This window comes from Rosa chinensis, chromosome 1 (genome assembly GCF_002994745.2).
Source record: "Rosa chinensis cultivar Old Blush chromosome 1, RchiOBHm-V2, whole genome shotgun sequence".
Classification (NCBI taxonomy): Eukaryota; Viridiplantae; Streptophyta; class Magnoliopsida; order Rosales; family Rosaceae; genus Rosa; species Rosa chinensis.
This window is the reverse complement of record NC_037088.1, coordinates 11,221,326-11,237,454: the sequence shown is the minus strand read 5'-3', so window position 1 is coordinate 11,237,454 and position 16,129 is coordinate 11,221,326. Positions and strand designations below refer to the sequence as shown.

The 16,129-nt window shown below is 40.2% G+C and overlaps 3 protein-coding genes across 4 annotated transcripts; 2 read left to right on the top strand and 1 right to left on the bottom strand.

Moving 5' to 3' along the window:
• Window positions 1-4,300: 4,300 nt before the first annotated feature.
• On the top strand, window positions 4,301-5,822 carry LOC112173583 (uncharacterized protein At5g39865). Its single transcript, XM_024311245.2, has one exon. It carries the CDS (start codon window positions 4,617-4,619, stop codon window positions 5,436-5,438), a length of 822 nt encoding a protein of 273 aa, XP_024167013.1. The 5' UTR covers window positions 4,301-4,616; the 3' UTR covers window positions 5,439-5,822.
• Window positions 5,823-8,152: 2,330 nt separating this feature from the next.
• On the top strand, window positions 8,153-10,339 carry LOC112192601 (pentatricopeptide repeat-containing protein At2g21090). The gene has a single exon (XM_024332405.2). It carries the CDS (start codon window positions 8,334-8,336, stop codon window positions 10,179-10,181), a length of 1,848 nt encoding a protein of 615 aa, XP_024188173.1. The 5' UTR covers window positions 8,153-8,333; the 3' UTR covers window positions 10,182-10,339.
• A 271-nt stretch (window positions 10,340-10,610) lies between these two features.
• On the bottom strand, window positions 10,611-15,698 carry LOC112192592 (disease resistance protein RPV1). 2 transcript variants are annotated; one of them, XM_040514867.1, is made up of 6 exons: window positions 14,975-15,116; window positions 14,505-14,689; window positions 13,594-14,425; window positions 13,155-13,430; window positions 11,970-13,058; window positions 10,611-11,881 (listed from the first exon to the last, which is right to left on the bottom strand). In XM_040514867.1, the coding sequence occupies exons 2-6, from the start codon at window positions 14,558-14,560 to the stop codon at window positions 11,270-11,272; spliced, it is 2,865 nt and encodes a 954-aa protein (XP_040370801.1). In that variant the 5' UTR covers window positions 14,561-14,689; window positions 14,975-15,116; the 3' UTR covers window positions 10,611-11,269. The 2 variants fall into 2 exon arrangements, with proteins under 2 accessions (XP_040370801.1, XP_024188162.2); XM_024332394.2 differs by having other exon boundaries at window positions 13,594-14,689; window positions 14,975-15,698.
• Between the last annotated feature and the right edge of the window lie 431 nt (window positions 15,699-16,129).

Here is a 16,129-nt window from a genome sequence, read left to right as displayed (position 1 = left end):
AAAGTATATGGCAATTGCCTATTACATCTCTTGGGAAAATAAAGACTTAAACAAAATTGGCGATCTATTGATCCCAGCCAGATTTGTAGTCTTTAACCCTTCACTCTAGATCATCTTCTTGATCTTCTTGTTCCATATTGTGAGCTTCTCTTGCTTTACAATATGCTTTGTAGGCGGTGACAATTTCTTCACGAGCTCTACAAATGTGTGCCCGATGATCGGATACTCCACATCGAGAACATACATCTCTTTGCTCAGACTCCATTGATTGAGGTGCTTTGAAAGCGTCATTTAGATGGCTCATAGTGTTGGTGGCGCCACTAACATGGCCATAGGCGTTGCCTCCCTCTCTCTTTCCCCACTGACTTCTTCGGTTCCTTGTTCGCCTATTTTGGCGGTTACCTTCCCAAGTAGAATATAGACCAGAACGTCCAGAAGTATCCTTAAGATTAGGGTTTCACTCTTGGGGCCCTCTCTTAGGGGCGCGACTATAATTGGATTCCGGAATATGCTTTGTTTCCACAGATCTCGAATTATAGTTTTTCACAAAGATGTTGTCATGCTTTTCAGCGACATTCATAACTCCAATAACATCGATTCGATAGTTCTTAGCAACCATCAATGCAGAGATGGGGAAGGTAGAGAGAGTCTTCTCAATCAACATCGCAACTGTGATCTCTTTACCACATAATTCCATTAAGGATTTAATGCGAAGTGCTTCCGAGTTGTAGTCAACAACTAACTTGACATCACAGGAGCGGAGGCTATGCCATCTCACTTCTAGTTCAGGAAGCATGGAGTCACAGATGTTACCAAATCTTTCTTCGAGTGAGACCCACAGCCTTCTGGGGTCTTCTTCATTCATACACTCATACTGGAGCGAGTCATCCATATGACGAGTCATTAGGATGATGACTTTCACCTTGTTTGCCTCTAAGGCTACTCTATTTGCTTCCAAAGATTGAGCTTGCTCAATAGTAAGCACGTCCTGGCTAGGCTCTAAAATCGTATCCAGGATTCCATCGGCCTTGAGATGCTGGAAGACATCATGAACCCACCTGTGATATCCAGAGCTAGTCGTTCCCAATGGAGCAAAGTCCAATTTGTTTAGGTTACTCATCCTGAAAGAGAACAAGAAAAAGGGTTAGTTTCGGAGCAGAAAAAACTACCACCAAAACATATAAAATTTCTTAGCGTAGTCGCTTCCAAGAAATTAGGGATTTCTGAGCATAGTCGCTTCCAAGAAGATCCGATTCCAAGAGTTATTGGATTAGATCGAAACAACGATGTATGTGGTCTATCGTTTTCTACTCAACAAACTCTAAGTTTGGAGGACTCTACAAGCTCCAAGCTTGGAGTGAGCATGAATCCCCACAGTTCGGCTATTGGTCTCCCCTATAAAGAAGAAAGGGGGGTAGAAGAAGGGAGATTGCAAGTTCCCGAGAAAAGAAGAAAAGAATGAAAAACTTCAAAAATGGGAACTTTTAGAAAAGTTTACCTCATTGGATTGCAGAGCGAGCTTCAGTCTTCAGCGAACAGACTAAAGATATGGTCGCGGGGTCACGCGGTAACGGGGTCGCCCGGTCGTGGGGTCGAGCGGTTGAGGGAGTGTCAGGGGCGCGTCGTGGGCGTCGCGGGGGTGCGGAGTCGCGAGACTGTAAGCACGAGGGCAGGCGAGCGTTCGCAGGGACAGGGGAGCGCACGTGAGGGCAGGAGGCAAGCAGGGCTTTCGGGCGCTACAAGGGCAGCGAGGTTAACCTGGTAGGGTTTGCGTTGAGTTGCAACGCGGGGACTACGGGTGGAGTAGTAGTGTAGGCGAGGCTAATCCGGTTTTAGGCTTATGGTTTTTAAGGCTAAGGCTAAGGCTAGGGTTAGGGCTCGTGTTGATAACGTGTTTTAGGGAAATAGAAATTGGGAGAGAATTGAGTCATGTACTTTTTGATAATAGGGGCCTCTTTATATAGAGGATTACAAAACATAGAATCTGAATTGTACAGGGAAAGGTAATCATACATTGACTAGGAATATCTAAGATTCTTCTAGATAAACCCTATTACCATTAGGTCAAGTAACCTAGAGTTTGGGCCAGACACGTATTTTGGATTTACTTGAACACGTACTATTGTTCAATTTTAGACACAATATAAGACGAAAATAGATAAGAATAATGATAAAGAGTTTATTGAATTGGAAAGTTTAGAGAAAATAAATATAATATTATTTTAGTATAATTATTGTTTTTAATAGTAATTTAATCTACTATAATATTTGTCATTTAATAATTCATAATAGAATATTAGAATTAGGTCAAGTGAGCGAATTCTGAGGTTCTTAAGAGCATCTTAGGGATGGCAAAAATCCCCAGAGGGGCGGAGCTTCATTGGATACCCGCCCCTGATGGGGGGAGAATTTGGGGACAAATGGGGAATGGGGATGGGGATCCCCAATCCCCGCTATCGAAGATTGGGGATGGGGCGGGGATGGTATTGTGATCCCCATCCCCAAACCCGCCCCAATAATATATACATATATTTAACTATATATATTTTAATTTATTTTTTATAATATAAATCATAAATATATACATTTACTACTTTACTTTAATGGCTACACTTTTACTTTAATGGTGTTTTGACTTTTGCACTCAATGAATTATGATTTATGAATTTAATCATGTTTTAAATTTATTTGTTGTAGATTTTGATTTTAAAAAAGTCAATATGAGAAAAAAATATTTTATTTATTAAATTCTTATTGGGGATTTGGGGCGGGTTTGGAGGTTTAGTCCCCAGTGGGGATGGGGATGGGGAATCCCCAATATAATTTTATCGGGGATTGGGGCGGGGATGGGGGTAGAGAATGACCCCGGGGATGGAGATGGTATTGTGATCCCCATCCCCAACCCGCCCCACTGCCATCCCTAGAGCATCTTTAACAGACTCTCTATTTTGGTTCCTTAGCTATTTTGGAGAGCATGTTTAGCTATCTATTTTAGCAGCTGCACCAGACTCCTAAATGGCTCTCCATTATAACTTTTAGCTATCTCGCTCCTAAATATAGAGAGCGGGATAAGACTTTCTATAATTTAATACATTCATTTTAAGTTATTTTATGTAATTTATAAATACATTTAAATTATTTAATCTTCATTTAAAAAATAATGTAAATTCAAAAGTAGCTAAAATAAAGAGCACTGATGCTGACATATTTCTAAAGTGACTAGCTAAAATGATTTTTTAGCTACTTTGACTAAAATTTGACTTAAAAATAACTAGCATTGCTAAAGATGCTCTAATAAAAATACTTTTTGGTTCGTGAATTTGAGGAATCAGGAAAGGAAATTTCCTTTCCATTGTTTGATAGACACAAACTTTGAAAGTATTTTTCTAACATAGGGGAAAATAGAGGGGAAGATCATTCATTTCAGACCTAATGGGATTGATTTTCCCTTCTCTTTTCCCAACATTTATTACAAAAATTTTGGATTACAATATCTTTGCTCAAATGTGTTATTGCCAAAATTGGTGGATTTTTGAATTTCCATGATGCTATTTTTATTTTAAAATACAAGGTTATTACTGAAATATTGATATATTTTTTCTTTCATTTCCTGCATCGACTAAACATTGAAAGGAAAATCAAATGATTTTTCCTAAATGCTTTATCTGCCTTACCAAACATAGGAAATTGAATCTGACAGAAATTTTAAATTTTCATTCTCAAATAAGAAACAAGAGAATTGACTTCCTTTTCGTGAAGCTTAGGTAAAACATAGCAACATTAAGTGGAAAGATCGATAAAACTGAAGCAATTACATGAAATTACATATTTCGATTCGATTTAGTTCGGTTCACTGTCAACCTTGATAATCTAACACCTAAAAAGTCCAAACCCAAAGATCCAGTTCAGTCCGGCCAACAGCATCCACCTGAATAAACCCGAGACAAAAATAACCCAGACCAGAACACTTTTCATATAACCGCGTTGTCTTGATTCTTGAATTAACCTTTTCGGGTAAACACAGCCCGTAAATACCGCGTACGAATCTGACAAGTCAGCTTACAGGTCCCCACATGTCGGCTTACCTTTTTTTCGCGCGCAAGAAAAGCACACTGGGTTAAAAAAAAAAAAAAAATTTAATTAGTCTCCATTTCCTTAAAAAAAAAAAATACAATATTTTATTAACCTGGGTTTTACCAGAGACACGATCAAAATGCCTTAGTCCTTGAAATCATAACTTTCTTTTTGGCAAACCAACAAAAACAGAACAAGACTTTTTGACAAACACAAAAAACCACCTTCACCAACCAAACAAAACCAAAACCAAAACAAAGTCAAAAACAACCTCAATTCCCCTCATCACCATCTTCCTCCTCCTCCTCCTCCTTCTCTCTCTCACCAACTCCCAAATATCCCACCGCCTTAATCCAACGGTCACTTTTCAGTCCGATCATCCTCCCCCCTCCTCCCACCGTTCATTTTCATTTCCAATTTTTTCTCTCTCATTTCGGCTATTTCTGAATCGAATTTCGAATCCAAACCCTAGGCGGTGCTGCAGAATTCGAAGACAGCGAGATCAGGGTATTGGAATTGGCGGCGATTGTTGATCTGGGTCGATGGCGGATCTCGAAAACAGGGTTGATTTGTCGTCAAAGGCCAAGTCCAAGACCTCCTCCCCAAACCGGGGGTTGTTCTTCAATCGGTCTATGACCATGTACGCGGAGCCCAAGAAGGCCCAACACGCGCTCGATCACGCAGGGTCGTTCAAGAAATTCTACAATTCCATGGAAACGGTGCGTTCCGCGAGCAGTTCTTTTAAAGGGAAGGTGAAGAAGCTCTGCAGCTTCTTCGAAACGGACAAGCTCCCCACACGAAACGTTTCGGACGAATCGCAGTCCCTGGTGAAGCTCAGGCCGTCGAAATCGATGGCCAATTCGAAGTCTCTGGCGCCGGATTTTCGGGTGTTGTCGATTAGGCTGCCGGGTACGGATGACAGGATTGTAATGTACCTCACCAGCTTGCGTGGGATTCGAAGGACGTATGAGGATTGTTATGCTGTGAAGATGATATTTAGAGGGTTTGGGGTTTGGGTTGATGAGAGAGATATTTCGATGGATTCGGATTATAGGAAAGAGTTGCAGAGCGTTTTGGGAGCCAAGAATGTGAGCTTGCCGCAGGTTTTTATAAGGGGGAAATATGTGGGAGGTGCTGAGGTGATCAAACAGCTGTTTGAGACAGGAGAATTGGCAAAGATATTGCAAGGGCTTCCCATTCGGAAACCCGGGTCTGTGTGTGGGGGTTGTGGGGATGCGAGGTTCGTGCCTTGCTTGAATTGCAGTGGGAGCAGGAAGGTGTTTGATGAGGATGAAGAGACGCTCAAGAGGTGCATCGAGTGCAATGAAAATGGTTTGATTCGGTGTCCTAATTGCTGTTCTTAAATTTCTCAAAATGCTGCATTCCTCCTGCATATTTTAGAGGCTGTCTGCTGTTGTTGTTGATAAATAAGCTATTACTCAAGGTCATGAATAGTTTATGGGATCCAAATGTCTCTTTGGTTTGTGGTTTTTTCTTTTTCGTTTCTTGATTGTTCATCTGTTGGGAACTGATGTTCATTCACTCTTTGGACTGCATTTTGAATAATAATTTATGTTATTCAAAAACGCAATATTGGTATCAGATTGTATTACAGAGTTGGGAGAGGTACTTCTGCCGTCCCTGATCTTAATGTAAATATTTAGTATTGTATAATCATTGCAAAGGGTTGCAAGCAGATGAAATGTATTGAGATTGGATATAATCATGCTCTAATTTTCTAGGTTTAACTTTTTATTAGCCATTGCAGTTTACTGCACATGGAATTGTGTTTGAACTTTGTTTTTGGCTTCCTGTTATATTTGTGATTGTTGTCAAGTTGCTGCTTTGAATTTGGTATCTTTCATCTACTTAAATACTTAAACCCCACATACTTCATGCCGCCCGGATATGATTTGAAATTGTTGCTCTTAGGTTTTCGTAGATTTTGTTTGAGTGTTGGGAATCAATATCCAGTGAGTAGAATGCTGGTGTTTTTGTTATAAAGAAATTGTCAAATGGAATATTTACAATGCTTTGGAGACTGCATCATTGTCATTTGGAATGTATGCTCTGGTTGGTAATAGAGAGAGCATTACTTATTTTTGGTTGCGGTATAAAATGTACCTTGGATACATTGTTGTTGTACAATCAGCCATGATTTCACTTTATCAATGGTTTTGCTAAAACAAAATGCAGTATAACCAGTGTGTACTCGGTATCAATTAGGGTCATCCATTAGGACATGATTCTCGTTGTTAATAGGTATCATTCCCAACTAAATATAGACATGTGCGTGTGTGACATCATTGAACCCTATTATTTTTCCAACTTCTGACCTATTACTTTTTCTTGAGTCTGATGAGAATCCTGTATATGAAAATTAACCTTCATTCATGACCTCCAAGGCCAGGAATGTTGGTTTGAAGATGCCTACAGTGCATCTGGAAGCATATGCTCTCAGAGCTAGAGCAAGCTATTGTTTCAAAAGAAGAAGATGCTCGCAATGACTGTGATTTCATGTATGGCCATTTATGTAGTTTTCAAGAAATAAAATTATGTATATGCTAGTAAAATTTGTTCATTTGTTTAGCATCTTCATGCAAGGACTGTTCTTCAGCAATCTTATCTTTGTTGGTTTGCTATTCCCTTATTTATTTTATTTACATCCTTCCTTTTATTTTCTTTACCTCTTCTTCCTTTGGTTTCTGATCTTTGTGAGAATAGTGACTGTTGCATTTTCATTCAATTTTTCCTCTCTTTCTGTACATTAAATAAGAGCTCCGGTAACAGAGTTTGCGTTTTTTCCTTTGCTCAACATGAAGCCGATGACCATGTTAACACAATAATAGTATACTGTATTGGACTCGGTTCAATGCTTTTCTGTGATTGCTCATCTGTTTTCAATTCTTACTAATTGTCTCTTAAGGTGTTTTTAGATGAAATTAACAGCGAGAAATGCCAGATTACAATATAGTGTGGCCAATAGAAAGGACCTTTGATCAATCAAAGATTGAAACTGAATAAAACCAATCAAAATAGTACACAGTATTGGACTCGGTTCAATGCTTTTCTGTGATTGCTCATCTGTTTTCAATTCTTACTAATTGTATCTTAAGGTGTTTTTAGATGAAATTAACAGCGAGAAATGCCAGATTACAATATAGTGTGGCCAATAGAAAGGACCTTTGATCAATCAAAGATTGAAACTGAATAAAACCAATCAAACGATGGATGTTGAGCATTCTAGCAAAGCTAGACGAAGCACAAAAGGTCTTTCAATTACACAACAAGCACAATAGTTGAAGACTTGAGGGCTCTTCATTTTGGTGATTCCCATTTATAGAGTACTACAGCTCAGGCACTTTTGGCCAAGTTAAAAAGGATTGTTAGCCATCCCATACATCTCCTAATTATGATACTAAACAAACTGGGAGTCTCGAAACTCTCAACAAATTCAACATCTCAATTCTCAGTATAACTTCCGAATCGCCTTCGACCTCGAGATTATTGAAACCATGAAGAACATCAGCATGAAGGCCAGCTCTTAGAGCCAGTGCTTCAGAAATAAGAACATCATTCATTCCCAAATTTTTGGAAGCAGTTAATAAAGGCTCACCATTGACCATTCTCATTTCTAAAAATAAAACCTCCTGCACTCTGTTGATTCATTTTAACAGATCCATCATGTGATGCTCCTCTGTTTCTTGAGGATGTACTTGCTTAGGGTTATATTTAACTCCTCATTGCTCTTAATATAGTTCATGCCCCACCCCCACCCCCAAACAACCAAAATAAAAAAAATAAAAAATAATCTCTTTATCTTTTGCTTTTTTTACCCCAATAAATTTTGTTTGGTACAAAAAATGATGATAAAGTGTGCTACCACTCTGAATTGGGACCTGATAATAAAACTCTCACCAGAAGATGTTTTTCAGAAGCGGATGATCGAACAGTAAATCTTCTTGAGTATCCAGCTCACATTCCCTCAACTTGCCAGGTTTCATTATATCAAACCCCAATTACTAAATTATTATAATATAATTTTTTTTTCTTTTTCTTCTGGTAAAATTATATTTGTCGTGGTAGTGTAACTCCGGTTGGTATTTATACTAGATTGGATCACTGTCAATGTCATTCTCAATTTCTCATTCATACCTACCGATACCGGAAATGCTCGCCGGAGCTGAACCCTCGAGACCCATTCCCAACCTCCCCTAGATGAAGACTTCACCACAAACCTCTCATGGTTTCACTCTGCAATGCCCTCTCTCTCCTCCCCATCTCTGACTCTGCCGCCCAAACCTAACAAACACCTCCTCCCCAACAAGCACAACAAGCCTTCCTGCCTCGTCCAATCCATCCTCAACCTCTGCTCCCAAGGTCAGCTCTCCCAAGCCGTCTCCTCCCTTGACCTCTTATTCCGAAAAGGTATTCGCTTGCCCACCAAGTCTCTCGCTTTTCTACTGCAGCACTGTGGAGACGCTCGGTCCCTCAGAGAAGGCAAATGGGTTCACTTGTATTTGAGGCTGTCCGGATTCAAACGGCCGCCTTTGCTTTTGGCTAACCATTTGATTGGGATGTACTTCAAATGCGGCGATGAGGTTGATGCACGCAAGGTGTTTGATAAAATGTTTGTGAGGAATTTGTACTCGTGGAACAATATGTTATCTGGGCATGTGAAGATGAGGAATCTGAAGGAGGCCCGGAGCTTGTTTGATAAAATGCCTGAGAGGGATGTTGTGTCCTGGAACACCATGGTGATTGGTTATGCCCAGAGTGGGGATTGTAATGAGGCTTTGAGGTTTTATAGAGAGTTGCGGAGGTCGCCGGTTGGGTTGAATGAGTTTAGTTTTGCAGGTGTTTTGACTGTGTGTGTGAAGATGAGGGAATGGAAGCTTATTAGGCAGGCTCATGGGCAGGTTTTGGTTGCTGGGTTTTTGTCGAATGTGGTGCTTTCGAGTTCGGTGGTGGATGCTTATGCCAAGTGTGGAGAGATGGTAGATGCTAGGAGATTGTTCGATGAGATGGCCGTGAGGGATGTTCTTGCTTGGACCACACTGGTTTCGGGATATGCCAAATGGGGTGATATGAAATCAGCTAGCGAGTTGTTTGATCGGATGCCTGAGAAGAACCCGGTGTCATGGACATCTATGATTTCGGGGTATGCTAGGAATGGATTGGGGCATGAAGCGCTTGCATTGTTTGCAGAGATGATGCTGTTTCAAGTCAGGCCTGATCAGTTTACCTTTAGTAGTTGCCTTTGTGCTTGTGCTAGTATAGCTTCGCTTAAGCATGGTAAACAAATTCATGCCTCTTTAATACGAAATAATTTAAGACCCAACATGATTGTTGTGAGTTCTCTTATCGACATGTATTCCAAATGCGGCAGTTTGGGGGCCGGAAGGCAGGTTTTCAAGCTCATGGGTGATAAGCAAGACATCGTGTTATGGAACACAATGATGTCTGCCTTAGCACAGCATGGTCATGGTATAGAGGCATTGCAGATGTTTGAAGACATGGTCAGTTCAGGTGTAAAGCCGGTTACGACCACCTTTGTTGTCATTCTCAATGCTTGTAGTCATTCTGGTCTAGTGCAGGAAGGGCGTAGGATTTTCAAGTCCATGACTGATGATTATGGCATTGTTCCTGATGAGGAACATTATGCATGCTTAATTGATCTCTTGGGTCGAGCTGGATGTTTTGATGAGTTGATGAACCAGCTCGAAAATATGCCATGTAAAGCTGGCGGTCAAGTTTGGAATGCATTACTTGGTGTTTGTAGAATCCATGGAAATACAGAGCTGGGAAGAAAAGTGGCCGAACACCTTATTGAGTTGGAGCCTCAATCTTCTGCTCCCTATGTTTTGCTTTCGAGTATATATGCTGAAGAAGGTAGATGGGAGCTGGTAGAGAAGGTGAGACGGCTTATGGATGAGAGACATGTGAGGAAAGAGCGGGCCATTAGTTGGGTAGAAGTTGAAAGTAGAGTGCATGCTTTCACTGTATCAGACCGGCTGCATCCTCTGCAAGAGGAAATATACTCAGTTTTGAAACAGTTAGCTGACCAGATGGATGAAGATGCTTCAGTAACTAACGCCGAGAACTAGAAGTTTGATGACTTGTTAATTTGCAGGGTGGTAAGGAGAGCAAGGGATAGTATTTATCCATTCAAATTTCAAAATTTTGTAACATGATATTCTTAAGCTACAATTTCAGATTCTTTAGAATGAAATACATGTGATGTTTTCCCAATAATAAAAGAGAAGAGAAGCACATTGTACTACTGAAGCATTAGTGAAAGCGTAAAGAGGAAAGTAAGCTGATCAAGTCCACATGAATTTGCACTACTCAAGGAAAGTTCAGGCAACCTTTATACTAATGTACTGCCTCGACCCTCGCTATCTATATCAAATGGAATACCTTGAACCAGCAGAGAGCATGAAGAAAAAGACTTATACAAACAACCTGGCATGTGAAAGTCCGTATTGCCAGAAAGATCACTACAACATAATGCAGATTTACAAGTCCGTATTGCCAGAAAGATCACTACAACATAATGCAGATTTACAGACGAAGGTAAAAGTCGAAAATTTTTTGTGAGGAAAAATATATGAACCGGCAAAGGGGTGTCTTTTAGAATTTTTCACAGCAATATCTTCATCATATACACTGAACATCAATTCTTTCTATCTTCCCTGAGCCTGCTATTTTTGATGGACCGGAGATACACATTTTATTCAGAAAAAAACCGATGTCATTGGTTATTTAGATCCACGCACCAGGCAGTTGGTGCAATCAATGCATTCTTATGGACTCTAGAATCGATGGCTAACAGAACTCTGTACCAGAAAATTGCAAAAAAATGTGTCCAATGGTACATTTTGTTGGTTTAGTGTATAAAAAGGCCTGGTCATCATTTCAAGGGGAGCCACATAATTTCATACAAATTGCTAAGAATGCAATGCAAGGTTACTTAAAATTCTCTATAACAAAACTAGAGTGATCAAGACTCACAAACTGTAAAAGATGAAGGCAAGAGAGCTCCAGAAAGTAATTACTGCAGAAATTCAAATGAGAGAAGAGGAGACATTGGCCATTCATGATCTGCAACTCATTTCCAACCATGGGATCAGAAAGTCCTTAATTGTGGTCTTTCAGAGTGGGCAGTGGTGGATCCCCTATATTTCTGCCAGTCCTACAATTCTTCAAGCGTGCAAGTTCTGCTACCAGTGGCACTGGTTTCCCCTGCAACTGGAATGTCAAAACCAATCAATATATCCTCATAAGGAGACATCCTGCTGCTTGATTGAGTGGTTGTTTGGTTCAACGCTTGCACATCTTCCTCATATATCAGACGGACTCCACACTCCCTCACCTTCAGACCCGGCCCTCTGGTTTCAAATAAGAACTCAAACTGACCGTAACAGTTACGCCACCTCTCTGTACCAAAGTACTTATCACTAGATACATAGAATAGCCACAGGTGATCTGATTCAACCTGGCAAAATTCTTCACTAAAGCGAAATGCAGGCTGTGTGCCATATACTTCCAATTCTATTCCATTGAACTTCAGGCAACATACAAGATGATGTGTTGCATTAAAAGTCTTGAATTCATCCATATAAAGCTTATCCACTGGATGGTGCTCATGGAGTACAAAAACAGCACACAAAGCAAATCCCAAAGCTTCATCTAAGCATGCAGGTCCCATACTTAATGAACACCCAACACTCCGATGGCTGAACCACTCAGGAATATTACTTCCTGGAATTACCATATGAAAAGTTTCCCTCTTATTAGAGATTCCCTGTGCAAGAAGAGATAGGTTGTTAGTTGATTAATATGTACTAGTATATGAGCAGAAACGTACATGCGCGCGCACAGAGAGGGAGTACCTGATACATGAATGTCTTCAGCATTTCAAATGCTATGTTATTGCATCCTTGATTGCCATTTAGATTGAAGCAATTGATGAAATTGAAATATGATTTGTTTAATCCGTTCAAATTTGATGCATCAAACAGGTATTTCAGTGAAGTACAACCACCTGCCTTTAAATCTAGTATACTATTTGATGGAAGGTCTGACAACTCTTGAAGTCTCTTGCAATTCTCCAAGTTGAAGTTCTCAAGCTTAGAAAGCAATCTAATGCCAGATGGAAGACGAACAAAATTGTTTCCACTTAGATTCAAGGTCACCAAAGAGGGAAAGTAACCAAATTCGTTGGCAAATGCTCCTTCACCAAGATTGCAATTACTCAGGTTCAGATATGTTAAATTACACAGACCAGATATAGGCAAGCGGAAACTCATTGGCTCTGTATTCACTTTTTGCACCAATCCAGAAGGCAAGAACTTATTTACAGATCCCCAAACTACTTCGCATCCACGAAAGACTGAACATCTCACATATTTTATGAGATCATGGGTAGATGACATTTCTATTGCAGACCCACTATTCACATCATTTTCCTCAAAACAGTCCATCTCCCCCACATTTACCTGATGTTTGCCAAGTTTCAAGCATCCCGAAAGATTAAGATTTCTAATAGACTTCAATTTATTGATGGTGCTCGGAAGACAGACAAGATTTTTGCAGTTGCTCAGATTCAATGACACAAGGCCACTCAGCCGTTCAATTGACACAGGCAGTTTCTCAATGGCAGTCTCATCAAGATAAAGCACCGACAAACGTTCCATATTTCCAACAAACTGGGGAATTTTCTTAACTTTTGAGCAGTTAGAAAGAATTAATGTTTCAAGAGATTCCATTTCAATTCTACTTGGCAGACTCTCGAGACTTTTGCAGTCTTTAAGATTCAGGACAATAAGCTTTTTGAGAAATCCAAGGGATTGATGGACTCTTACCAAATTCTCACATCCTTCAAGATCTAAACTCTCAAGATTCTGAACGCCTGCGAGGTCTGGGGTCTCCACAATGTTTTGAGAATAGCAGAGTTTGATGAACTTCAACTTGTCAAAATTCTGCTCATAAAATTGGAAAAAGTGAGCCACCACACAGAAGAACAGACAACTTGCTTCATAGAGACAAACATGTAGACTATTAACTAATAGCCATACCTTTGTTCCCTTCCAAAGCTGTTTAATGTTGCTGTGGCACAAGTTAAGTTCAATTAGTTCATCTGCTTCAAAATTTTGTGGGAGATATCTGAAGGGATACCCAGTCCATTCGAGGAGTCTCAAGGAATTAGAAAGACAAGTGAGGCCTTTGGGAAGGTCCACATTACAAATATGGAGAAGACTAAGTTGAGACAAATTTGAAAAGGCTTCTGGCTTCCAATCAGCCACTTGTAATTTAGTTGACTCCATTACCATGCCTTGGATTGAATCTGTTCCCTGATAATGAAAAAACAAAAATAATAACTAGTGCAGAACATAAAGAATACCAAGACCTAAGCAGATTACAAGTAAGTCTGCCTTATTTCATTATCAAACAATTCTACACTATTATTGAAGTGCAGAACATGTGCTTCTCTTTTTTTCATTATCAAACTCTTACCTTATGTCTCTTCATGACATTGTTGATGTCTTCATGAGACCATAATCTACTACGTTTGCCTGGCTGTTTAGGAGACTGTTCACGAACAATTTCCCAGCCCATTTCTTGTAGCAAATCATGCATCGACAGTTCGTTGTTGGAGATAGTTATGAGACATCGATCAGCAAGAACACTTAAACCAATGACAGGGTTTAGCTGGCAATAGTCTAGTATTTGTGTCACACGATCCTTATCCTTCCCCTTGTAAAAGCAAGCGATATGTAGGAATATTTCTTTGTCTTTTTCATCCAGTCCATCAAAACTAATCCGAAGCACCTCAATGATTCGTTTATGTGGTGTGTTCTTTAGCCTATCTATTGCACTTGCCCATTCATCAGTGCTTCTACCAAATAGAAAAGAACCTAAAACCACGAGAGCCAACGGAAGCCCCTGAGCATATCCTAAAATAAGGTTGCACAGATGCAAATAATCTTCTGGTGGGGGACATTTCTTAAAAGCCTTCGAACTCAAAAGTTGAAGTGCTTCATCACATTTTAACCCTTTAACCTTGTATGTAGCATCAACATCATGTGCTTTTAACAACTGAACATCTGTGGTGGTTATGATAATTTTACTCCCTGGACCAAACCAGTTGCGACTTCCAGCCAATTTCTCCAATTGTGTCAACTGATCCACATCATCAATAACAACAAGCACCTTTATTCTACACAACCGCCTTTCTATCATAGCAGCTCCTGTGTATTCATCCTCTATATTTTCAATTTTTGCCATCAGGATTCTGGAAAGAAGTTTTTCTTGTAGAGAGACTAGGCCATTGGTTTTAGACATTTCTCTAACATTGGAAAGAAAGCAGGTTCGGTCAAAATCATCACAAATTTCATCATGGATAGCTCGAGCAAGTGTTGTCTTACCTATGCCCCGCATGCCATGGATCCCTATAAAACGCACCCCAACAAGCTGCGGACATATGTAATTTCTTAATAAATCATGAATGCGGGAATCCATTCCTATGAAGCCCTTGTCAACACTTGAAGATGTACACATGGACTTCTTTAACATATGATTAACAATTTCCTTACATATTATTGAGTCGAATCTGAGAAAATTTAGATAAAATTCTGAGTTAGAAGCTTAGCAATGTAACATAACCGGCAAGATTAAGTAAATGCAAAATGGTAATCCAGTCTCTCAAATTTACTGGATGTACATTACTCTCCATTCGTATCCAACCCTCAATCAGAAAAATCAAAACCAATATTTAAATATTTGATTTTAAATAGAAGAGATTATCCTGCTCTGAAAAGGATGGGATTGAATATCTATATCTAGTTTAGCAAGGAAACATGTTAAGGTATGAGCAGTATGGAGGAAGGAGACTGACTTATAATTCTTGGCATCCCAGCCAGAAAGATTGGCAACCTCAGTCAAAGCAGCTCTCCAGGCATTTAGTCTGTCGTCATTCTTCCCATAAACTTCTTCATGTTCCCTTACTTCTACTTTGGGTTCCCATTTGAGCTCAAAACTTCCCCTTTGGTGCCGCACATCAGAAGGATCCACCGTGTAGAAGACGGGGAGGACTTGTTGGCCCATGTCTTTCATGCATTGAATAATCTTGACGAGTTCATCCAAGCACCATGACGAAGAAGCATAGTTGAGTGAGAGAATGACAATGGCAGATCTAGACTGCTCAATTGCAGCTAAAAGTTCAGGCCTAATGGATTTTCCTTTCTCAAGCTCTGCGTCATCCATAAAGGTCAGAATTCCTTTCTCACTTAGTGCATCATACAGACGATCGGTAAAATTGTAGCGGGTATCTTCCCCCCTGAAACTTAGAAAGACATCGTATTTCCATTGACGACGACGAGAAGAGGTTGACGCCATCGATCTCCTAATCGGAATTGAATCAGAGTCGCCTGTTGTGTTGTTCACGGAAATACTCTCTTTCTAGTCAATGGCCGGCCGGGTGGAAGAAGAAGAAGAGGGATCACCATTGAAAGCTGTGGATGGAGTTTGTGGAGTATGGAGAAGAAAGAGACAGAGTAGATTGGATTCTCAAAGAGGCAGAGATAAAGCAAAGGTGCTGAGGAGGAAGTTTCCCTGTTATGTTTCCCACGTGTTTTCACAATCATAAATGATGTCGACACATAAAATATATATATATAACAAAAAAACCCTAGGAGAGTTTTCCTCTCACCCTAGTTTTTTTTTCTCTACGGCGCCCTAGCCTCCATCCCTAGCCTTGCTTACTCCTCCTTGTCTCTCCATCCCTCCATGGCCTCCATAGATGCTGTCACAGCAAGTTTTGCTGCTTCTCTAGCTATTGCTTCGGGTGGTAGCGCCTCGAATCTGGGTAAGATTGGTGGTGGTCCGGTGCGCAAGTCATCTCAGTCTTTTCTACTTGGCAAGCCTCTGACCCGTAAGCCGGTGGATCCCAAAGCTTTCAAGGCTCACTTCCACCGTACTTGGATGGTGGATAAGGATTTTCGGGTTCAGGAAAAGGTGGGCGATGTTGTTTGAGCCCAAAAGTAATTTTGGT